This window comes from Triturus cristatus, chromosome 4_2, assembly GCF_964204655.1.
Source record: "Triturus cristatus chromosome 4_2, aTriCri1.1, whole genome shotgun sequence".
In the NCBI taxonomy this organism is placed as follows: Eukaryota; Metazoa; Chordata; class Amphibia; order Caudata; family Salamandridae; genus Triturus; species Triturus cristatus.
In genome coordinates, this window is record NC_140586.1 from 740,078,522 (window position 1) to 740,104,337 (window position 25,816).

General features: G+C 47.4%; 1 protein-coding gene across 1 annotated transcript in view; it reads right to left on the minus strand.

The window, feature by feature from the left end:
- The window catches only part of RNF11 (ring finger protein 11), a 179,851-nt gene extending 156,621 nt beyond the window's left edge, over positions 1-23,230 (minus strand). Inside the window, exon 1 of the mRNA XM_085602650.1 lies at positions 22,801-23,230. Coding sequence (XP_085458776.1) covers positions 22,801-22,923 — 123 coding nt within the window. The 5' untranslated portion in view covers positions 22,924-23,230. The remainder of the gene's footprint in view (positions 1-22,800) is intronic.
- Positions 23,231-25,816: the final 2,586 nt, after the last annotated feature.

Below are 25,816 nucleotides of genomic sequence, written 5' to 3' on the forward strand. Positions count from 1 at the left end.
ACTATAACGGCCCCTGTGGTAGGCCGGGCCTTGATGGGGATCTTCTCCCGAGTGGGATTCCCCAGCGAAGTGGTGAGCGACCGCGGAACGAACTTTATCTCCAGGTACATGCGGTCCCTGTGGCAACAGTGCGGGGTCACATACAAGTTCACGACCCCCTATCACCCTCAGGGGAACGGACTGGTTGAGCGGTTCAACCGAACATTAAAAGGGATGATCCAGGGCCTGGAAGAACCCCTCAGGCGGAAATGGGATGTCCTGCTGCCCTGCCTCCTGTTTGCCTATCGGGAGGTCCCGCAGAAGTCCTTGGGGTTCAGCCCGTTTGAACTATTGTATGGACACCCGGTCCGCGGAACGCTCAGCCTGGTCAAGGAGGGCTGGGAGATGAAACCCCGAGGCGCCCCTCCTGACGTCTACCGATACCTCCTGACCCTCCGAAACCAGACCCGCAAGTTCCGAGCCATGGCCGAAGCCAACCTCGAGGCCAGCCAGGAGGACATGAAGCGGTGGTACGATCGCAACACCTCTACTGTAGAATTCGAGCCAGGTCAGAAAGTATGGGTCATGGCCCCGGTCGAACCCGGCGCTCTCCAGGACAAGTGGACCGGGCCCTTCAAGGTGGTGGAGAAGAAAAGTCCCGTCACCTATCTGGTTGATCTGGAGTCCCCCCGGAACCCCCTCCAGGTCCTACATGCTAACAGGCTAAAACCCCACTTCGCCCGGACCGAACTGAGCCTGCTGCTGGCGACCGACGAGGGAGGCGAGGACGACTCCGAGCCCTTGCCCGACCTCTTGCAATCCGACATTCACGATGGATCGATCGAAGGGGTCCAACTCGCCTCGTCCCTGACCCCGGAACAGCGCAACGACTGCCAGCAATTACTGCGGGACTACACAGCCCTCTTCTCTCTCACCCCGGGGGTGACCCACTGGTGCGTCCACGACGTCGACACCGGGGAGAGCCCCCCCATACGACACAGAGCCTACCGGGTGCCTGACCGAGTGCGGGCCTGCATCCAGGCCGAAGTAGCGAAGATGCTGGCCCTGGGGGTCATCGAGCCTTCCGACAGCCCGTGGGCCAGCCCTGTCGTCCTGGTGCCCAAGGCCGCAGCTCCCGGTCACCCCCCGGAGTTGCGATTCTGCGTGGACTACCGAGCCCTGAATGCAGTAACCAAGACAGACGCACACCCGATACCCCGGGCCGACGAACTCATCGACCGCCTGGGGGCCGCTCGCTACTTGAGCACGCTGGACCTCACCGCCGGGTACTGGCAAATCCAGCTCACCCCCGGCGCACAAGAAAGATCGGCCTTTTCGACTCCGGATGGGCATTACCACTTTCGGGTGATGCCCTTCGGAATGAAGAACGCCCCGGCCACCTTCCAGAGACTGGTGAACAAGGTTTTGGCCGGGCTTGAGGCCTTCAGCGCGGCCTACTTAGATGACATTGCCGTGTACAGCAACCACTGGGCCGAGCACCTCCGTCACCTGAAGGCCGTCCTGGCCGCCCTCCAGCAGGCCGGGCTCACAATCAAGGCCAGCAAATGTCAAATCGGCCACGGATCCGTGACCTACCTGGGCCATCAAGTGGGGAGCGGGCAGGTGGCCCCCCTCCAAGCGAAGATAGAGGCCATCAAGACCTGGGAACCCCCCACTACCCAGACCGCTGTCCGGGCCTTCCTGGGCCTCACCGGATACTACCGGCGGTTTATCCGGGACTATGGGAGCATTGTTGGCCCCCTCACGGAGTTAACGTCCAAAAAGCAGCCCAAGAAGGTACACTGGACACCCCGCTGCCAAACAGCCTTCGACACCCTAAAAACAGCCATGTGTACTGCTCCGGTGCTGCAGGCCCCGGACTACCAGAAGGAGTTCGTGGTACAGACGGACGCCTCCGAGTATGGGATCGGGGCAGTCCTATCCCAAGCCGACGAAAAGGGGCTCGACCGACCAGTGGCCTTCATCAGCCGACGACTACTGCCCCGAGAGCAACGCTGGAGCACTATTGAGCGCGAGGCCTTCGCTGTGGTGTGGGCCCTCAAGAAGCTCCGGCCCTACCTCTTTGGCGCCCACTTCCGGGTCCAGACCGACCACCGGCCCTTGCAATGGTTAATGCGAATGCGGGGCGAGAACCCCAAGCTGCTGCGATGGTCCATCTCGCTACAAGGGATGGACTTTGACGTCGAACACCGGCCCGGCAATGACCACGCCAACGCCGACGGCCTGTCCCGCTTCTTCCGCCTTGACGAGGAGAATCCCCAAGGAGATGGGTGACTCTCCATGCCTTCGGCTGGGGGGGGACGCCTGTTGGACCCGGCCTCGTGGCGTGGTCCTTAACCCCCTGGATTGTGGCCGTTCCCCGCCCCGGCCTTCACGGGCCACCCGTCTGAACTGCACCAAGGCCCTTCACCCGGAGCTGCACGTGGTCGCATACTCCTCGTGGCTCCGCCATCTTGTTGGCCTCCACGTCACACCGTGCACCAGCCGGCGCGACCCCGCTCAACCCGGCCTCGACCCCAGCGAAGCCCCGACATCGAGGCACCACGAACTAGCCAGGGGGTGCCGCAGGAACCATTCATCGCCCCCGGCGGAGGACAGTATCGATGGGACCCCCAACTGTCCTCCCCTCTCGAGGTGTGATCGCCCTGCAACTCCCATGGGCCTGGCGCCTCTCCTGCTGGGTGTCTGGCCACCTCCACCCGGCCACTCCGCCCCCTCGGGCGCATAGGTCCGGACATCAAAGGGCTCCAGACCTATATCTGGGGCGACCCCACCACAGCTCGGCAGTTGTATCCCGGAGTCGAGAGCCCTGCTGATTGAATCGCGGCTGACCCTACGGAGAAGAACTCTTGTCGGAACCATCACGAGCCCTGCGGACTGCGTCGCGGCTCCTTCTTGTGAACACTTTAAAAGCCACCTGGAACATCGGAGCCCTGCTGACGCTGTCACGGTCCAACCTCGCTGAAACCTTCCTCGGAGCCCTGCTGACGACGTCGCGGCTGGAGCCGAGCAGAAACCATCTTGAGAGCCCTGCTGATTGAATCGCGGCTCTCCACGAACTGTACGCCAGAGCCCTGCTGACGCCGTCGCGGCTCGACCCCTCCGAGATCGGAGGTCCTCCAGCTTGAGGATAAGAACTGGGCCCCAGGTACCCTCGTACCGCACTCCTGCCAAAGACTGTCCCACTACCCCTACCCTTCCAAAGAGACACTGAGACTTTTGGTGGATCCCTCGATCCCTTTGTGTAAATATTGACCTCGTAACCTTTTTATTGCTGATAAAGAATTGCTTGTCACCAGACAACCTCCTTGAGTCCTGTGTGTTGGTGTTACTGTGCTAGTACGTGATAGGAGAAGGATCTCACAGGGGACTTCTCGGCAGCGCTCGGCTACTTCGTACAGTGAGAGGGCCCCCCCTTGGTGGTCTCACCGACTCCTCGGGGTCCGCCCTCCAACAGCCCCCAATTCCAGAAATAATGGGCCTCCCTGGGAGATTAAGCAGATTTTTGGGAGTGTGTATATACAGGGTTATCTGGGCTTCTCTATCCTAAGGTATGAATATTCCTGTAAAGATAATAAACCTCGATCTCGCCACTTGAGTAACTCTGAGTTAATTACTTTCACCATTAAAAACATGGTATTATTGTCAAGTTTTCGATACCAAGTCTGATTATTCAATTGTGATAGAATCTCCATGTCGTATTTAGATTTATCCATTACGACCATATTTCCTCCCTTATCGGCTTCTCTAACTATAAGGTCCGTATCTTTGGCTAGTAAGTTAAGAGCCTCTCATTCCTTATAGGTGAGGTTATATGATCTAGGAGTGTATTTGTTTGAAATCATATACTTATCCCACTTATCAATCTCTGTATTGACCATTTTATGAAAAAGGTCAATGTTGTTCCCGCTGTTGAGTTGAGGGGTCCAGCGAGATTTATTCTTAAGGCCGCTATCTACACTTAAATTAGTTTGATGATCTAGTTCTGAACCCACATCAAGAACATTTATAGGTGCATCAGCATCTTCATTAAGAGACAGCAATGTAGTGACATTATGTATATCATGAATCGACAATTCCCCAATGGCCTGTTCACATTCTTTGGAAACAACAGGTTTTGGGTTTTGTTCAAAAAACTTTTTTAATTTCAGATGTTTCACAAATTTGAATACATCAATTTTAACATCAGTGACATCATATTCCCAAGTTGGACAGTAATTCATTCCTTTCTGTAACCATGTAATTAAATCCTTCGAAAGCATTTTACTTGATAAATTGATAACCTGTACTTCTTGCGCCTGCTCAATATTCATTATCTGTTCTTGTTCCAAGATCTTGTGTGTACCCTCTCTCTTTCCCCTACTTCTTCTACCTCCCCTTTTCCCCCTCCTTGTTTGTCTTTATCACATACGCTTGCTCTCCGATATTAAAATGTATATTAATTCCTACCTTCTTGATGGTATGAAGTCTATGAGAAAATAGATGCTACCTTATTCTAAAGTATGCAGCACAAATCAAGACCGTACCCTTTATACACCATAATACATTTTTCAACCGTTCCAACTGCTATCTCTCACTCAGTCATACTTAATAACAGGGTACACAAGGTCCTTGTCCTGAGGAGAGCCTTGAAACGCTGTCAGTTCGAAAAGTACTGACAGTATCAAACAGGGTCAAGGCAACACTCGAAGAATCATATGAGAATATTCAACATACAGGGGAAGCAGTCTTTCCCCTGTGAACTTTCTCTACTTTACCCTTCCCCCAGTTAAGGAAAAATTGCATTGGAACATGCCTCAAATAAACTGTTTCCATTCCTATTTGAACTTTTGGTGGACCTGACCTCCATAACATGGTTACGTACATGTAGGAAACAAATGATTCATATGTGAATACACCATTATATCTCACACTGAATGCTTACAACCTGCTCTTTGTTGTGGTCTTCTCTTTACATGCTTTATATAATTTAGCGTTACTATAAATGGATATGTTATAGGGCCTTTGAGAATATTTCATGGAATTATTCAGTACAAAATTATTTTAATTTGATATTTATCTTGAACATTCAGATTAATCTGAATACTGTGTACGTTTTTTCACAAGCATAACAAGGAAGGTATTTTCCAGTGTTTATAGTTTTTTCTGTGGATGATGCACATCTATTTGAGGTCTTGGAAGACTTAGTTATCTTGTGTCCTGCAAAGTGTGTGTAACAGAGGAAGAAGTGGTTCATGCTCTTAGACAATTACACACTGTGTCCACAGTAGCCCTTTCCAGACTATAGAGGTGGTCTTAAGAAGTGGGCAGGGGAACAATGTCAAAGACCTTCCTGTTGTCCCTTTCTTTCGGGTGGGTGTGACAGACTTGGCATCCTTTGCGTCCTTTTGCCTTCAACTCTCGTGTTGGCTGGCTGTAGGACTCTGAACACTTTACCATGGCTAACCATTGCTAAAGTGATGTGCTCTTTGCTTGAAACATTGTAGAATTAGATTAAACTCAATTTGCATATTTAATTTACTTGTAGGTCCCTAGTAAAAAGGCACAAACTGTGCCCAGGGCCTGTAAATTAAATTCTACGAGTGGGCTTGCAGCACTCACTGTGCCACCCACTTTAAACATGTCTCAGGACTACCACTGGAGCCTGTGTGTGTGTGTGTGCAGTTTTAAACTGCCATTTCGAACTGGTAAAATAAACCTTTTCCCGGCCCAAACCTTCTGTTTTTATACATACATGTCAACCCTAAGGTAGAACTTGGACAGCCCCGATGTCAGAGTGCAGTGAATTTAAAAAGCAAGACATGTACTTTTTAGATTTACATGTCCTGGTAGTGAAAAACTTAGTTTTTCACTACCACAAGGGCTACCTCTCGCATAGAAAAACATTGAAGTTACCTTATTACACTAAAACTACAATTTTCAAACTGGGGCAGGTAACATGTTTCCGCTTGGTGTCTTTGGAATTGTAATGAAAAATCCTAACTTATGTTTACGTCGGATTTTAAATTTCAATTTTGAAAATGTCACTAAGAAAGTTGGCATTTTCCTGCCTTAGCCATTTGGTACTGCAGCTTGTCTCTGGGTCAAATGACTGGGTGTAGTTGATAGCTGGGCTTTGTGTATTCCTCCTAGACAGACATACACAATAGAGAGCTTAGATTTGCCTGCGTGGGCCATCACTGGCAGGATGGGAAGGAGGAGCTGGGCACAGGCCCACTTGAATAGGCCGTGTCCTGCCTCCACACAAAGGGCAGCATACCCCTATAGTTAGTATGGAGAGCCAGGGCCAGAAAAGCAAGGCATCTGTGCACTTCAAAGGCCTGCCTCTAGAAGCTTCTACCTCAAGTCACAATTGGGTATAAATACTGGACATCTAACACAAACTCTTCAGTACACTTTTGGACCTGTGGATACTTTGCCAGGAAGAATGAATGCTATGCTGCTGAAAGGACTACCACTCTTCTGGAAGGCTGACCTGAAGGAACTGCCGCCCTGCTATGCTAACTTACTGCCCTCTTGCCTGGGTGAAAAGGACTGGACCTCCATCTCTTTAACTCAGAATGACTTCAATGGCTAGTTGGCTGGTCTCCTGATCTGAAACCTCTGGCACATAACAGGCGTCCAAAAACCCTGACCCTGCACGTGGATTCTGACATCTGTGAGTCTACCCTGCCAAATGTTGCCAACCCCCTCCTAGACCCCTGAAAAATGATCTAAGGTGGAACAGACGCATTTCCGCTCCTGCGCACTGCAACCCTGAGCAGAATCGATGCATGAACGCTGCTGCGTGGATTGGACTCGTCGCAAAGACCCACATCGTCTTCAGAACCTATGCTGCACACCGGATCCTCGGTGCACGCCTTTGCATTGCTTGTCAACTGCAGCCTCACCAAACACGAAGGACTCCACATCGCAGCTCCTCATAACTGACACATCGCCTCGGCTGCGTTGCACATCCTCGACGCCGGACTTCACATACCAAATCCTCATCAATGGGATTCTTGGTGATGGCGCAGGACCTCTTATCAGAGCCTCATCTCGGAACCAGATGCAACACTTCAGCAACACGACATTTTCGATGCAAATACTCGCAACACTCCGCAAACCAAGTTTTAAGGTACTTTGTTCAGTAGGTCTAACTGGGTACCTGTAGTAGGCCTGCGCAGCATTGCAATCGGCCTGAACTTGTGACTTTGTCCCAGTCACACACGACCAGATATCCACAGTTCACACAAACCAATTAAATATTGCTGATTATACAGATTGGATTTTTGTTGTTTTGGTCTGGTTTTATTTATTAAAAAGAACTCTATTTTTCTAACTTGGTTTGGGATTCTTTTTATGTGGTGTTTTTTACTTTATTACGGTTTGAAAATGTTCACAAATACTTTACACCTTGCCTCAAAGTTAAGCCAGACTGCTCTGTGCTAAGCTACCAGAGATCTGAGCACAGGTTAATTTAGGGTTGGCTTGTGCCTCAACCAACAACCAGATTTCTTACAGGTGGAAACAGGCCAAGATTGTGGGAAATCGCACTATTTGGGGTAGTAGGCATGTATGTCCTGTGACACAGAGGGAGAAGAATGCCTTCTCTGCCACTCCTCCCCCCACCCCCCCCGCAACTATTTTTAGCAGTAATGAGCACATATGGGACTAGGGACTTCATGTCTGTGTAGGTTGGGTTGTTATATTTGTGTTTATTTCTTGCCGGCACGTACAATCTGCAGTGCTAATGCGTCGCTCAGCTTACCCCTATGCATTTCATGGTAGTATTGCTGCGGCAAAGGAAACAAAAGAGGGCTGGCCTTGGGGAGCTCCAGGTCCATGGAGGTGGGTCAGCTACTGGGTCTTGTTCGCAAGCCAGACCCTGCAGCTAACCCCATGCCAAAGGAAGAAAGAAAAGAAAAAAAAAAGGGGATGTCAGCATCAGCTGTAGCAGTATCTTCTGAGTACAGTTCCTTTAGAAGTGCACAAAATTATTATTCTTATATTTATAACTTAATACAATTACGTCCCTATTTTGATGTTTCACTTCTGAAAATGTTTGATTCCATAAAAAAACAATTTCCTAACCATTTCCCTACCTCTAATAAATACTTTACCATATAATAAGGCATGCTTATTTTTTAAGTTTATCAAATCACTGAATGCATGCCTAGCCTTTGTGAGCACAAGTAAACCTTCTGAAGTCTGAAAATATGTAAATTATACACGTATATTTACTTTGCAGAATTTTCAATGGTTGGATTATAAAAGTGTTTTTAAAGACAAACTACCATTTACTTTCCTTCAAGGAAAAGCTTCAAAGAATCCCTCAACACTGCAGCTGATTTTATAGAACCATTATTCAGTTCTGTGAATTGTGAAATCTCGGGTAAAATATTCATTGAACTTTGTGTCATGCAGCACGAGTGTGTTAAACCTCTCAAGTTTATGTGATGAAATGTGACCCAGTGCCAAAGAACACGGCAAAGTCACTAACATGTCATACACAGAAATGATGAAGACTTCAAATATGTGCACTTCAGTCAAAAGACAATTACCATCTTACTTTGGTTAATAATGGACCCCGATTTAGGGATACCAGAGGGTGCGAGAATTGCTAGGTGAGATATTACTGCAGTATTGTGAAATCGGGCCCTCAGTATGGGGAAATATGTTACGCATGGATGTGTACTGATGTTTCTAGCATTACAAGCATTCTTCCACAGATAAATTGCACAGGTGTTTTTTAAAACTACCTAGGAAAAATCCCAGAGGTGCAGGTTTATTTCGCAAGACTTCGAAACTAAAATTGGTCTCTTCCTACGTTCCCAGATTTGAATAGAGTGGTGTGGAGTTTAACAACATAAAGATAAAAATGCTTGGGGTACACATTTACATAGTTTAGCTACACTTTCATGGCTATTTTTTTTTATATAAATAAATAGCACACTTCCCAAGAGGACTGACTACCAGGTGAAAACTGTTTTCTTCAGCAGCAGTACTCAGGGAACTGCTGAGAACCACATCCCGTCCCCACAAGCAATGTGTGGGCCTCCCACCTCCAAAATGATCATACAACTTCATAACATTCCTCTGTATTCAATCCCATCGGAAAAAAGCCGATCTGCAGAATGTGCCACTTAATGGAACATACACAAGCCAGCCGACGTGTTTCGGATGAAAGGCCATTTCTCTGGACAGGACCTGCTTAGCAAGCTTTGCCCGGTTGCAGCTCAATGTTGTCAAAATAAGAGCTTAAATCCTGACCGAGCCAGACGTCGGCTGATATTTGGGGGGGTTCTCAGCAAATTGCAGCAGACTGTTGGGTGTAAATAACAAATGTATTTTTTTCGTCAGGCTGGTCGAATATAATCCTAGAGAGAACCGATACAGACCAGTATGGACTAAAACGAGCAGCAGCAGAACAGAATGCATTCAGGCTGAAAGAGCTTATCAGTGGAATGTAATGTTGCTGAGGGGAACTGCAGATTAGCCAAAGTGTCCTTGCGGCCGAGTTAACTGTAAACATACAACATCAAATCGTTTCGCCACATATTGCAAAAATTAGGATTTTGAAAGAGGCCCCGGTGAACGAACAGAGCAATTTTTCATAAATCTAATACTTAGGTTATTTAACAAACCGCATGCTTTAAGGGCGAATGAGTCGGAGTTGTGGAAAAAGCTCTGCATGTAAAAAGGATACGTGGTGCCTGTCGTCTAGCACGCTTTCAACGGGGATGAGCAGTAGCCAACGTTTCGGCAGCATTATAGACATGTCCACAGGTGAAAGGTCACAAAGTCTCAAGGCTATTCAGCTCATCACATTGCCAACTACCTCCCGGGCACACGTCTCATCGCACACCTACTTCTTCAAGCAAAAGCTTCAGGGATTCAGCCTTGCCAGTTTCTGGTATCACATCTTAGAACAAAAATGTACAATCATCCTTTACGATAAACACTCATAAGCCCTCAGTTAGACAAAAAGCTGCCTTCGTCTTCAGCAATTGTCTAGCGGCGTAAGAGCAACTCTGCAATGCAACATCTGGTGTGTTGTGCAGGGACTGGTTCCTTTGTGCCGAAGTACAAGGACTGCTTTGTTGTAATGGCAGTGACCAACACGTGTATACATAAACTAGAACAAACATACAACAACGGTCCTCAAACAGCCTGCAAGTATCGCTGGTCAGAATTATGCGGTTGACTAACTCGAATAGTTAACATAAATTAAACTTACGTTCTTTTCACGCACCTGGGGCCACATGTACGACTGCTTTTAGCAGTCGTTAAAGGAGATTAGGTCCGTTTGCGCCCGCTAAAAAGTGTTGTAGCATGAATCAACCTTATTTTGCGAGTCGTAACCCGTTACCGACTCGCAAAATAGGGTTTGTGAGTCGCTATTAGGAAGCGGCGTGCTAAGTGTGATAGTGAGTCGCAAGGGCATGTACGACTGTTTTGTGACCAGAATGTGGTCTGTCATAATACAATCGCAATTTAGCGCCTACTTAAATCAAGTGGGAAGCCAGTCACAAACGGGAAGGGTCCCCAGGGGACCTCGTCCGTTTTGTGATTGGCTGCGAAAATAATTTTTGAAGAGCAGGCTGTGGTGCCACTGACCACTACCTACTCTTAAATGAAACTGAAACGTTTCATTTTTGTTTTTGAAAGGAAAACAGGCTGCATTAAAAAAAAGAAAGATTTGCTTTATTTAAAAACCAAACAGCCATGGGGTCAGCTATCTCCGGCAGGCCATCATCCTTGAGTTATTGCTCATTCCTAATGGGTTGCAAAAAGCGAACTGCCTCAAGAATGTTGATGATGCTGGTCTTTTCTAACCCCATTGGGAATCTCAAAATGTGTCTGAGACACATTAGTACATTTCCTTTTGCCACTCGCTAAAATTGAAATTTGCAAATTGCGAGTCGCTAAAATTCGCAAATTGCGAGTCGCAAAGGAAAATGGTCGTACATGTGGCCCCTAGCATCAACTGCTACAGGCAACAAACCCAAGGACGACAACTAGTCTTTATCAGAACAATCTTACCAGAACAGCCTCACAATGAATTCTTACCCACTGTACAATAAGCGTCATTGTACTCCCCTGTATGTACAGCACTTAAGTCTTAAGGCGGCATGCTGGTGCAGAACAAAACACTAAAATAAGATATAAAGCCATTAAAAAAATTACAGAACATCTGCAGAGAGAAAGCAATGCTTTACTTACATTCGAGAATTATAGTCCAGATGGATGCCACATGTAAAATTGTCCTAAGCGCCATTGAGATCAGGAAAAAGCACTGCCTTTCTATTGGAGTGTGCGGGGGGGGGGTGACACGGGCATATGAAGGACGGGGCAGAGATAAGGGAGGCCATCTTTAATTCTGAAGAGTCTGTGAGTTAAGTAGATGAGAAGGTTAACAAAATATATAGGAGTCTAGGGAGCATCACTGTCTCCGAGACAGCAATGCACCCCATAACCAAGAGTGAAAGCATTCGCCAGAAATATTTCTTGCTCCTGAGGGAAGTGATGCACCTCCCCAAGTTCCCTTTTCACAGATCCTTTTCATAGAGGTATATATTGATTCCCAGATACTGAATCGTTGTTTCCTCCCATTATAACACTGAATCCCCCAAACAAGTTATCTTGGGTGGGAAGGGGAAACACGGCTAAAGGGGAAAGGGCAAGATTTCCCCTTGCTTACTTGGAGTCCTGGGGCTTGTTCGAATCTGTGCAGTATACAAACGATCTCGCTGAGACCTAACAGGGGTTTCACAGTTAAATGAGAATGTTATTTACGAAAAGGGAAATTGTGTGGATACAGCCTGGGAGGGGGATGCTCCATGTTCACCCCACCCACCACATTCGGGTTGCCAGGGGTTCCATGGCTAAAACAGAGGGGGGCAGGAGAGAGCGTAGCCTTGTCTAGTGCCCCTACCGACTGCAAATGGTTCAGACAGGCAGTTTCCTAGTTACACGGTCTGTGTATGACAGTTTTACTAGGTGTAGAAAGTAGGCTCAAAACCAAAGTGACGGAGGATCTCACACAGGTAGCTCAAATTAAGTGCATCAAATGCTTTCTCGAGATCCAAGATCAAGGAGCCTGCTTCCGGGCATAATTGTGGGGTTACATCCATGAGTCCGTAGAGCGTACGGATGTTACTGCAGGAACTACAACCTGGGACCAAAACATTCTGATCAGGGTGGATCAAAAGCATCAGGACTCCATGCAGACACAGTCAGCTAGGCCCTTACTGAGGACCTTATAAATCAGCATCGAGTATGGAAACTGGTCTTTGGGATGAAGGATAAATGGGGTCCTTCTGTGGCTTCAGGATGGGGACCAAAGAGGCTTACCTGAGAGACCAAGGCAAGTACTTGTCTCTGGGGACTCTTGGAAGTGCTGCACCAGTTTAGAAGAAAATGTACTAGAGTAGGCTTTGTAGAATTCTACAGAGAGGCCATCCAGGCTGGGTGGCTTGCCGGAGGCCAGGTTTTTAATAGTGGCTTTAAACTCCTGGACTTGATGGGGCCCTCCAGTTCCTCTCATGTTTGCACCCCAGCTCTAGGAAGGTGTAGGCCATCTAATCTAGGAACGCGTGGATTACTGGGGGGGGGGGGGGGGGGGGGAAGAGTTGTCGGGGTAGCACTGCTGAGGCCACTACAGAACTGAAACGGAGTTTGACAAAGGTCCTGTTGCCAACCGGCCAGGGTGTCTGTCTCATTCCTGAGCACAGTGATGATTTGAGGGGGGGGGAATCTGGATTCCGAGGACAGGATCCAGGTGAGATGACTGGATCTGTCTGCTTTAGCGTTTGAATGGCCTGTATAAACTGACCAGTCAAGACAGCAAGGTTTCTCGATTAAGTGGACTTTTTCTTTGTGAAGGTCTCCCCATATTGCTCTGGCAGAGGGTCATACATCGCTTTGCACTCTACATATCTTCATTCAACCCAAGTTAAATCTGATTCAAGGGACTTACGGGCACCCTCAAACGCCTGGATATTGTGGTCTTGGGTGACCACTCATCACCAACTTAGTCGTGCTCACGGGAGTCAAGTCTTCATTATTGTTGAGGTATTGAACTGGGTGGGTTGCACATGCATTCATCTGCTCTCCATCATCTAGTAACGACACAGGGATGCTCCATGTGGGTACTGGACTGCAGGGCTTCTCCAGGTCAGGCTCAGTGCCACAGGCCTATGTCTAGACTCATCTCTCCCAAAGTAGTCAGCCATGGAGATCGGGGTTGGGGGGTGGAGGGGATTCTAGCAATGCAGACTATTCTGTACAAGAGCACATACAAAGCGTGCATGAATGAGTAGAAGTAGTACAAGCGGGTTGTTTGATTACAGAGTCTCTAGAGGTTAGAACTAGTGGCACAGCTACTGGGACAGAATGGCTGCATTTATAGTAGTCTGTGCTTTCAGAGGGGGGGGGCTGTTCAGTACGCTGTTAAAGTCACCCCCAAGGAGCCAGGGGATGTGGGTTTAATGCCCAAGTCAGGTCAGAGAGTGAGCAAGTGCGTGCGTATTACTGCCTAAGACCATCAGATTGACGTCTACTTTCCTCACGAGCAGCAGGTATCTGCCCCTCCATGTCTACAACCCAAAACTGGCCTATGAAGAGGATCCCTGCGACACCCCACCCTCCCTCTCCCCAAAAAGGTATAGGTGGAGAAGTTGATGTAGAAGACCTGACCCCTACATCGTTTCTGCAACCGAAGGCCTTCAGCATAGTAATCATGAGATTCTTAGACATAAACAAAATGGACTTTGTGGACCTGTAATACTGAGTGAATTTTATAGCACATAGTGGGGTTATTCATGCCTCTGATGTTCAATGTAAAGGAGGTGTACTTAGGTTGACAAGCGATGTTGCATTCAGTAAACAGTTAGGGGATTTGTCTCAGAGTCACCCCCAGGGGCCCCTCTTGCCACCAAACGTGCAGGACAGGTAAACAACGAGGAAAAAGTGAAAGGGAGGTGGGAGAATGGGGATAGGCAACTACACCCTCCCAACAATTGCAACAAAACCGTGGTGACCACGAAACACAGTTAGTGAATACACCAGGTAGCCTGCAAACAGCAGGCCATCCAAACATTGGAGAAGGCATGCTATGAAGAGTGAAGCAAGTTGAGGGATGGAGTCATTCACAAAGGCCTTGGCCGATTACCCTCATGGATGGGGCTAAGTCTCGGTCCATTCCACAATGGACCGGATACTGGTCGGCAGTGCGTCGCTAAGGTGTGTAGGAGGTCCTAGAGAGCGTTGACTACGAGCAACGGTAGGAAGGGATTCAGAGACAGGAGACGTGACATCAGAGGTGCCCCCCAATCTAAGGCAGAGATCATCAGGGGGAGCCAAGGCTAGGTGACGGCTCTCCACTATCCAGGGGCTCTGTATGTGGGTACTTTGTGTGCTTCTCACATAAGATCATCACTGTTTGTGGTGTCATAAGTAAGCGATCCCTTCAGAGCACGGGGCAGAGACGGAATCTGCTAGTGGTCTTCAGAGGGGCCAGAGGGGGGCCCAGCTTGCATAGTAACAAGTATTTCTTCCATCTAGTCTGGTGCAGTAGTTTTGCGCTCTTCTAAAGTTTTATGGCCTTGCTTGAATTAAGCAGCATGGTAAGAACAGCTGTACTACACAGAAGTCATCTATGTACAGTTATGTAACTCAAAGGATGGAACAATACTTGGGCTGTCAAGATGTGAGAAAGATTAGTGAATGGGTCTGTGGAACTCCGCTGCTACGAGTGTTTAAATAAAACGATTGTCCCTTCTGGTGGTCTCATGGTTTCCTACACTGAGTGAAACACTTGGAAGGAGAAAGAAAGCTCTGAAAAACACCTGACCAACAGCTCTCCTCACCCACCCTTCTGCAAATGGACAGGTCCTTAATGGGTGAAATCACTGTGACGTGACCATGCCTCTGGGTTCCATCAGGACCAGGTGAACTGAGTATGGAGAGCAATAGTAGTTTCTCAGTTAGCCATATCCAACATCGCTAGATGAGGACAATGGTAAAGAATTGCTCAGGCTGGAGGAAGGAATCTTTTATAGTAATAAGGATGTTAGATGCCCCCCTTCAACAGGGCCCTTTGAGGACCCCCCAAATGTATAAGTAGTCCACAGCATAACTAACAGTAAAGAAGGAAGACAATTTGTGAGGAGGCCCCAATCTAAACAAATTGATAGCCCATATTTTAGGAAGAATTGGTAACGTCACAGTTACGTCATCGAAAAATCTATCCAAGAGTCCTATTCCAACATATAAGTTGGTATCAAAGTGGGACGTTTTGACAAAAAATGAAGTGGCCTGCCAATATATCATCTCAACAGGAGAGGCTTGGGGGTAATGTAATGGTATCAAAGACGTTTCCAGCAAATTTGCCTCCGTTATCATAACATAAAAAGACATGCGGGTGTATCTTTAGTGCTTAAAGTGATGCAACTATACAAATGAACACAATCTACAACTTCTACTGCACTGCAGATGGGGTAGAAAAGAAAAAAAGGGAAGAGGTGCATGTGGTTTGTGATGCAATGTGACAACACAGGCTGGCATAGAGTACACCAATGAAGTGAGTCAAACAGTTATCACAGTTGAGATAGGATAACCATCACGAATAGATCAGTATGTGCTCAGCACCAAGATGGGTAGATATACTGGACTGTGGGGGTGGGGTTTCTGAGTACAGAGCAGTAAAGGAGAGAGGCACTGTATGGTTACAGAAAGCTTAGCTGCTTCCATCTAGATGCCAACACAATGTAACAGAAGATGCCCCTGGCTGACCCCATTAGCAGCACACCCCAAGTTTGGTTTGTTAACATGCACAACTTTGTCTCCTCACTGGTTGGTACTTAATAAACAACTACAGGACGAGTACTGGACTTGTCTATGCAGTAGGGACGTGCGCCCTCTGCAGGCCAAGACATTGCAGCCCTGAAAGAGTTCTAGAGCAGAGCGGTTGCTTCAGGGGCCAGAGAGCACAGCACCACGTGGGGTAGAGCTCATGAAAGGGGCCGGGAGAACAACTGCTCTCCAGCAAAACCAATCATTTGACACGAGCAGTGGGTCCAGAGCATAAAGCTCAATGTAGCCTCTCGCGACGTTCAGGCGACCATGCAGAGCGCAATATTATTATTAACGCCAACAGCCTTGATTGGCGCACACCTTTGAATAATTATAAGTAGACGGAGAGATAAACAAAGCTAATAAAAAGAAAGCACGTCGATTTGCGTTATTTATTTAAAAAGGAACCACAAAGGATTTAAAAGTTTCTTAAACGAAAGAAAAATATAGTAATCAAAATGATCGAATAAGAAACTGGGTCGCAAGTCAAAAACCATCGATCCGAAGATGTGTGCTGCAGTCAATCTTCTGTATTGGGGAACAAAATAAAGACAAATACAAGCGAGCTCCCAGGCGGTTCATTCTTAAACGCCCCTTTGAAACAACGTCAGTGGCCCAATGGTAAGCGCCAGAAGTACTCGCTTCAGGAAAGAGCGCCGGCCGCTTTGTTTCAGCGACTGCAATCCAGGAATGTGAAGTCAGGCGAACTTTGAAAATATGACAGTCTGGAAAAATGAAACATTTCTGACCTAATTTCCCCCCCAAAAGCCCTCATTCGCAGGTTTCACACTGCACATCTGAAACAAATGCTGGATCGCCGTTTAGACAGGCACGACCAGCCTCTCCTCAGAAAGTACATTTCTATTTCCAGGAAATAAGAAGTGAGCGGCGCCAGACAGTGATGTCATCCAAGAAGTGCAACAAAGAAGCCGCCACCACTGGAAGGCAGGATGTTTGCCTCATTAAAGAAGCCACCTAAACCGAATACCGAGAGATCTAATACCGCATTAAAAAACAATTGCAAGTAAAAAAACATTCATGGGAATGTGCGGTAATAGTCAAAAGCAATTGGATATTTGAGCTGGACAGTCACACAGGACTTTCCTACTTTGTTCTAAAAAGTTTTACGAATTCCTTGCCAACTAAAATAAAGCACTCCGGTGACTTACGATTTTAATAAGATACGCCTCTGAACAAAAACCAACAGGTACACAAATGCAAAGGCTGAGAACCAAAACAAATCGCGAAGACAAGTCAGCAAGAATTAAGTGACGATGACTAGAAAAAATGAAAAAGTAAACGGAATCACCCGAGGTAGTTGGAAAGGGCATACCCCACAATCAGCTATAACCACCCACGGGCATCGTCCTTTCATCATATATGAATAAGAAGAGTCTAATAAATGCGTGGGTCATTGAAGCAAGTTACCAATGGCAGCCACTCTTCGTGAGACCTCACCTTAACTTTCTTCCAACTTTCAGCAAGATAGGGAAGTGTGGGGGGGGCGGGGGGGACGTGACAATTAGTTTTTATAGGCACCCTGCGTTGTCCACCAGAAAGAAACGTATAACAACATGAACTCTGACCCTGCTTGCCTAATAACTTTTCACCAAGCATAAATTACCCTGAAACAAACAACAAATCACCGAAAGTCTGACTGTGTTACCCACAAAATGCGATTGATGCCAGCTTTGTCCAGCAGGAAGCATAGTCCACTTAATATTCGGTACAGAAAGCAAAAAGGATGCATGGATCTGTACTGTATACTATACACAATATTTTACGATCCCGGGGACCCCTGCGTCCCCCTAGTAATCATTACATCAGAATCAAGGCACAAGAAGGTTATGTGGGGATGCAAAACTCTGAGGTTCACAGATCAAAACATATGTGACCTTCTCCAAATGCATTCATGGGGCTCGATCCCTCTTCCTTGTAATGGCCCAGGAGCCCACAAACAAGAAAGTACAGAGAGGTACGGACACACACACGGCCACCCCCCCCCCCCCCCCCAAAGCGTTCAACAATCAGTAAGCCGCTTAGTACAATTGCATTATCCCAAAGAGTCCTACTTTGCTTGCCAACAGAAGGCTCCTTGCTACAATGCCTGCTACTAGTGCCCGACGTTCTGCGCCTCTTTTATGCAGTAATACACCCAGGCTAGCGCCCTCGCTCGCCATGTACCGCACCTGCAATATTGACAGCCCTCCAACGTGTGCTGCACGCACGTCTCTGGGCCCGGTTTGGACACAGGTAGCACAATCAGAACCCCTCCTTGACCCCCCCCCCCCACCCCCGTTCTGTGTGTGGGCTGTTCAGAGAATGCTTTAAATCGGGCCTCAGAGGCACAGATTTGGGGCACAGTTAAATGCTACACTGCAGAGTTAACACGATACTCTGTATTCTTTCTAGGTCAGCCCATTTCAAAACACACCCCGCACTACCACAGTAATGCAGTGTGTTTGAAGAGGCCTGTCTGTTAGCGACACTAAAGGCTGCAAAGTTTACCAGTCTGTCAAGCGGAGGGAAGGGGTGTTCAGAGTGGCACACGAGAAGGCTTGTTGCAATGATCCAATCTGCTCGTATCTAGTGTGTCTGAGAGACTTGGTATTGTGGGGAGGGGGCGGGGCGCAGGCTACATGAAACATAAGTTACAACACTACATCTTTCATATACTGAGAAGGTGGAACCTACCTACAGATTGCCGTGGAAGATATGAAAGATCGTAAACGCAACCTAGAATCAAATAATATCACAAGGCTGACGGGGCAGTAGTAACAATGCCAAGAAGAGAGCAAAAAACCGCTATGGGTGTGAGGTTACATGGGACTAGAAATGGGGCAATGTCTGCTGTGGAAACGTTAAGCATGAGCGGCGCAGAGCCATACAGTGCTGGTTAGTGGTTACGACACTGCAGTTCCCCGTTGGCAGCGAGTGATGGAGAGAGACTAAAATGTGTCTGGCTGCACATATGGTGGTGTTGAGAAACCAAAGGAGGAACAACGGACACGATGGGGATAACCAAGAATAAGCAAAGCATGAGACCCAAAAGAGATCCTGGCCAACGCCCCCAGGAGAGAGGTGAACGACGCCCGACTAGAACAAGCTCTAGGACACCGAGGTCTCCAGGTGTACATGAGGAGTACAGCCCCAGAAATACCAGAGATGCGAGTGAACTCCCGGGGGTCTGAGCGTGACACAGAGGTCCACGAGGTTTCACGAAAGACGGATGCGAGTAAACTCAGCAGGGTCTGAGCGTGACCCACGCACAGGTCCGCGAGGATACACGAAAGACGGATGCGAGTGAACTCAGCAGGGTCTGAGCGTGGCCCACGCACAGGTACACGAGGATACACTAAAGACGGATGCGAGTGAACTCAGCGGGGTCTGAGCGTGACCCACACACAGGTCCACGAGGATACACGAAAGACGGATGCGAGTGAACTCCCGGGGGTCTGAGCGTGGCCCACCCACAGGTCCGCGAGGATACACGAAAGACTGATGCGCGTAAACTCAGCGGGGTCTGAGCGTGACCCACACACAGGTCCACGAGGATACACGAAAGACGGATGCGAGTGAACTCCCGGGGGTCTGAGCGTGGCCCACACACAGGTCCGCGAGGATACACGAAAGACGGATGCGAGTAAACTCAGCGGGGTCTGAGCGTGGCCCATAGACAGGTCCATGAGGATACAAGAAAAAGAAAAGTGGCAAGAGGTGGTGACGAAGGGAGTCAAGAAGTTATGGAAAGGAAGGCAGAGACTGTAGATGACCTGGAGTGTTTTTTTTTTTTTTTTAAAGAATAAAAGCAGCAAGGTGCAGGACCATTCTCACAGAGAAGAGGCCTAACTGCTTTTGTTTTTAAAACAGCTACGAAGACACCTGTGGACACCTACTGAGGGAGATGCTCAGTAGCCTAGCATGAGAGTCTGGGACGCAGATGGACAGAGACAAGGCTTTCACATTTTCGAAAAGGCTTACAAATGTGCACAAGGGGCATTAGCAGTCCTTAGGTAAGAGTATGCTTGTTCCAAGAATGGCGCATGGAATGACACTTTTAAAATGACAGCTCTTTGTGTAAGTATTATGAGCAGCTGACAAGCAGTAGCAGGGGAGTTGCAGAAGGCCCACAGCTGACTAGGGCTCCCACGTCACCATAAACCAGCTATTCTCATTGAAAGCAGGTGATCAAGGACTGTAATAGTCATTTTGGCTCAACCTTCCCAGCATAAGCCAAGTCCAGGGCTAACTTCGTTAGCTATGCTGGGGCATGAAGGTAGCAAGATACAGAACTGTGATACTATTAAGAGATAAAGAATTAGTAATAAATGATTATGGTCTATAAATAAACGTAATGAGTCCTACCCACGGGACCTGTATAACGTTATATCACCCCCTGTTTGTAACGTGTAAAATACCCGGACAGAACCCAATATTTACAATACTGACTAGGCTAGAACTTATTTATAATCAACAACAAGGGCGGTCCAGTGCCCCTCCCCACGGTTTACCGCCTCCAACTGCTGCACTTTATGCCCAGTGTGTTATATTTCCTGGAAATAATCTACAAGTCGACCATGTAGTATTTATGCCCCCTTACCAAAGTCCATATATTGGTATATGCCTCACCCTGAAAATGTTTGAGACTAAGCTATCCATTCTTATCCTATTACAACCCCTGCAGCTGTATATGGCAGAGTGTATCGTCTCAGCAGGCTCTCCGCTCGGTCTATAATGTTACATTACCCTCAGATTCTACACCTGATCATTACTGTGTAACAGTTAAATTTCCACTAGGTCTCTACCCGAACGTTCCTCCTCATACTATGAGCATAAACTCTCGAGACAGTTCCTTTTTGAAAATGCATAAGGTATACTCAGTGGATTTTAACCTATGTCCAAGGAACCCCAGTGGTTCTGCGACTGCTTGGAAAATTAAATATTAGCACATTAATACAGTGTATTTAAAAAATATAAAGCAAAACCAAAGGGGATGATGGACTCACCCCCAGTCAACTGATCTGGGTTTAATCCATCATCATTCTTTAGCTCACTCCACCACCCCAGTTCAGACATGGCCATATGCAAATCAGTCTGACCCTGTGCCTCATGGGAACAGTCCAGCCCGAACTGCCAAGCCATGTCTTCCCTGGACCGGAAACAAGCATCCTTGGACCGGTTTCTGACTAATCAGCCGTCATCAGCCAGGCTAGCTGTGTCTGAACTGGGGTGGCAAAATGAACTAAAGAATGAAGATGGATTCAACCCAGATCTGTGACTGGGGGTGAGTGTATGAAAAGTTTCAGCACTCCATCCATCATCTCCTTGTGTTTGCTTTGTTCGCCATAAGTTGGCAGGGTATGCCAAGACGTGGGTCCCTTGCTCCCTTTGCAACTGGATTCAAGATAGCCTGGCTGATGAGGGTTATGAACTTGAAACCGGTCCCAGGATGCTTGTTTCCGGTCCAGGGAAGACATGGCTTGGCAGTTCAGGCTGGACTGTTCCCATGAGGCACAGGGTCAGACTGATCTGCATATAGCTGTGTCTGAACTGGGGTGAGTGAGCTAAAGAATGATGATGGATTCAACCCTGATCTGAGACTGGGGGTGAGTGTTTGAAAAGTTTAAGCACTCCGTCCATCTCCCTGTGTTTGCTTTATTTAAAAAATATAGGCAAAATATAAATTGAAAATTTGAAAAACGTTCTTGAAATGTGAAGGAATTTGAAATTGGAGACTACAAATTAATATAGTATCCTCAGAATGATTAATGTGAACAGTGCAACAAACAGAACATGGTATGGACAATGAGTGTTCTCAATTAAATTTAGACAAGCTCAAAGCTCCCATTAAAAAATGTGATTTTTTTTATATTTGTGCATTAAATAAAACATGTAATCATTTGTTTACTTGTTTGATGACCGCTTGTTTAATTGTTTTGAGTATTGTCTTGCAGGTCAAATCATCAGGAAAAAAACCAAGACTGGAGCACCTGTCTTCCAGTAATAATACAGTAGAGGTCCTCAGGTTCCAGTAATGATTAAGTGGGGGTCCATAAGTCAAAAGGTTAAGAACCCTTGGTCTAAAGACTTAATATCATCCCACACCACGTGCTCTAAGACTGTCAGACTATGTAGTTCATCGCCCCAGTTTCTTAATTTGCATATTGGAATTGTCATTTTCTTATCAGGACTCGTAAAGGCGGGTACAAGCAACAGTCATAGCTTAACATCTTCTGGGTTCCATACCCGGAACATTAACTATTTTGTCCTGTCTCTGTGCCTATACAGTGTTGTCCCTCCCCAATCCGTACTATTTCACAAGTTCTCTCTTGAAGGCACAATTGTAGGTAGGACTTCTTACGAAATACTGTTTACTCCGGTTGTATTGTTCTTGCTGTTTCTCCAGACACTGTCTGGTGTCGTAGGCGGAACTGCCATCATCTCACTTTCCAGCCCCTCCCCCTATTGTGGTATGAACAGTTCTACCCCGTACAGTTATTGTTCTCGCTGTTCCGAGTCCCGTACAGCAGCATAGCTTATCACTCCCAGGGGCTCGCCTAAACAGTAGTGCACTACTCCCACAGGTGCCGCGCCTGGTCGGTACTGGCCGCTTTTTACAAGCATGAACTGGTACAAAAAACTATGAAAATTTAAGTAGATACTTAAAACAGTAACTGTAAGAAGAAAGCAATTTAAAATGTTCTACACTAGACCAGCCTTAATGACCGTTAATGAAAGTGAATACAAACAAACCCGTGTTAAATACAAAGGTAGACGATTTTCTTTAAAATTCTGTTTAAGTGAAATGACCAGGCCTTTGCAAAAGCTTAAAACGTTAACAAATGGCCGGTATTTTTCTTTGGGAAATGTGGCAGCCCTACAACTCTGTGTTCCTCAAGCTCTACGCCTAATCTTTGCATTCAATGTCCCTTGCTTGCATGCCTGGTCCTACAAGCTATGTACCTGGTACGGCGGCGGCGGCTCCTGATCCAGGTCATTTCCCTCTCCATAGCTCGCCCGGTCGGACTGAGATTCGTGCAGAAGGGAGATGTCATCGGAGGTGGGGGATTTCAGACAATTGCCCATACTGAGCCCCGGACGCCTGGTCAGTGCTGCTTACTGGCACTGCGGAGGAGTGCGAGCAAGCCTCCGTGCTGCTGCCCCATGTTGAACAGGAGGCCCGAATCCCCAAGAATTCAGTACTTTCCACTCCGCAGCGATCTTCACACACTGCCCACTAGCGAGGGTGACTGCAGAGGACGCGGCCAAACCACTGAGTGCGGCATCCAGGCGACTCCCTCCCAGCCGCCGCCGGAGTCGACCAGACTGCACACAGGCGGGGTACCAGACGCACGATGATGTGGTACAAAGTGGCGCAGTCCTTCTTCTGTGTTTACAATTTGGATGCCACCACTTGGAGACAAAACATTTGTCTGCGCGCCGCTTCTCCTTGCAAGCGAACGAGGCGGCCATATTTGACGGGATCATCAGTCTCACTCTCCACCAAGATCATAATATATCAGGGTGTTTGCTCTCATCTTGTAATTTCACTTTCTTCTAAATATGTGCGCCGTTAACTAATTTCCTGTCTTGGCTGTAAGTAACACCAAGCACTCGGCAGCTGAGGAATAAACTTGTCTAATGCTGTGCTTATACCTGGCGAAATGGAATGAGTCCATTTTAGGTAGGAAGGAATGCTAAATAAACTACTATTTATAATTTAATATTTAGTTCAATATTATTTAATTTTGTGTTTATTTTCAGAATGTCAAAATACATATCAACATATAACTTACATAGTCTTCAACGCACCCAAAACAGTATCATAAAATTGAAGAAAGAATCACAGTTAGGTTAGGAAGGACAGATTTAAAAAACAAAACGGGAACCAGTTAGGTTAGGAAGGACAGATTTAAAAACCAAAACGGGAACATTTTGCAAACCTAAAAGTCGTACTACAATGTCACATCGCCCGAGGGGTACACAATGAATTAAAAGACAGCGCTCACCAGTACAGACAAGTATTGGCAAAGCCAATAGGTCGCTCCAATGCAACAGCAATTGGCTTTGCCAATATGTTTTAGCCATCTTGTACACCAGCATGGCTGCTGTTCAAAGGGTAAAAGTTAGTGGCGTAGAGTGTCGTAGAACGGAATGTCAAAGAGCGCAGTAGAAAGTTGTAGAGTGGAATGGCATTGAAATATTGTGTTTTAAATTGAAAAAAGCACAATCTGAAAACTCATCTGTGGTGTAGCGGTCTAGCGGTTATTACGCTCGCCGTGTGACGTCACAGGACGTCCGGCGGCGGCCATTTCCCGGCGAGTATGAGCGCCGAATTCAACGAGGATAGAGCTCCGCTCCGGCGCTCCTGTGTAAGCGAATAAACGCAGTACACCACGACTTCTTGTACGCGTAGTTCTTTCTGTGTGGGGCTGTAGTAAGCAACATCATTACAATGGCGACGAGGTGGTGAAGGGTGGCGCCCACGCACCCTGGTGCCGAGCCCCATTGAAAACGAGGGAACCGGCAGAGGCCACCACGTGCACAACGCAGGAGCGCGGCAGAGAAGCGGAGGACGCGCCAACCGTCGAGGGCGTCAAGGAAGCGTGCTAAGCGCACCAAGCTTCTAGAACAGGCGAGAAGGGGCCGCAGAGTCAATCGGAGCAACCCAGTGCAGGGGAAAGAAGGTACAGGACACTGCCAGGCAGGCATTGGCCAGCACCCTGGAGGAAGTCAGTGGCAGTCCCGCGGCGAGTGGAGAGTCCGGTCAGGAGGAAGAAGAGAGGGGCAGCGACGTCGGAGAGGAGGAGACGTTGGGCACGCCCACACCGAGAGGAAGACGCGCCGGCAGTGTGAAGAAGATGACCTCTCAGACGTGCTCCTTAACGAACCCGGTGCCTTTCTTGGCTAAACCAGGGGAGCCCGAGATGCCGTGGGAGGACTAGAAAAGGTATTTCCTAAACTACCTCGCAGCCCTGGAAGAGGAGGGTGACACTCCGTACACGAACTCGCAGCGGAAGAAGATTCTCCTCCATCATTTGGGCCCAGCAGGGCAACGAGTGTACCAAGACCTGGCGAAGGAAGATAGGACGGCCGCAGGCGACGACGTGTTTCAACACGCGATAGATGACCTGGACGCCCATTACCGCCCAGTGGTGTGCACGGCAATAGATAGGTTGTTGCAGGGATTCTGCTTTTGCACAGAACTATGCGCAGGAGACCAGGACCTCAGAGAATTGTGGTGTACCAGAAAACTCCCCTCAGAACCCAGAACCCCTTATCCGACTAGCTTAGTATCCCATTCGTTAGCCTAGATCTAGCTAGGCGGTCCCAATGTATAGACAAACCAGAACAAGCGACTTAGATATTTCTCAGGAGTGGTGGGAATCCGAAATACCTGTTCGTATCTATTTGTTAGTCCACAACATAATAATACAGACACGGTAAAGTTTAAAGAGTTTATTTTATAAACCTCGCGTCCTAAGATGCAGTACTTTGGCTAACACTAGCAGACTAATAGTACAGATCAGAACCATAAGCATTATTACAATACCATACAAAATGAAAGGAGCAATCATACTAATAATGACAGTGGTATACAGCCACACTCCTTTCTCTAGAATCTAATACATTATTATTATTAGACTATTAGAAGGTCTCTTAGGCTAACAGGGGGGACCCCATACCGTATAGATCAGCTTAGTAGAATCACATCAAAGGATCAGCTCTCTCATGCATCAGCTCTTCTGTTCGAATGAATCTAAAACCAAACTGTTCTGCAATATTAAAGACGCTTGTCCTTCAGATATTGGCAGCTGTATGTATGATATGTCTAACAAGTGGTACGATCAATCTAAACACAACACTCTGTACCTTCTAGTGACCCAGACTCGTTCTTTGCATGATGTACAGACCAAGGGCACATTTCACGGTTAAGAATGTGAAACAACAGTTTGTTATCCTGTAAGGCAAAGTCGAG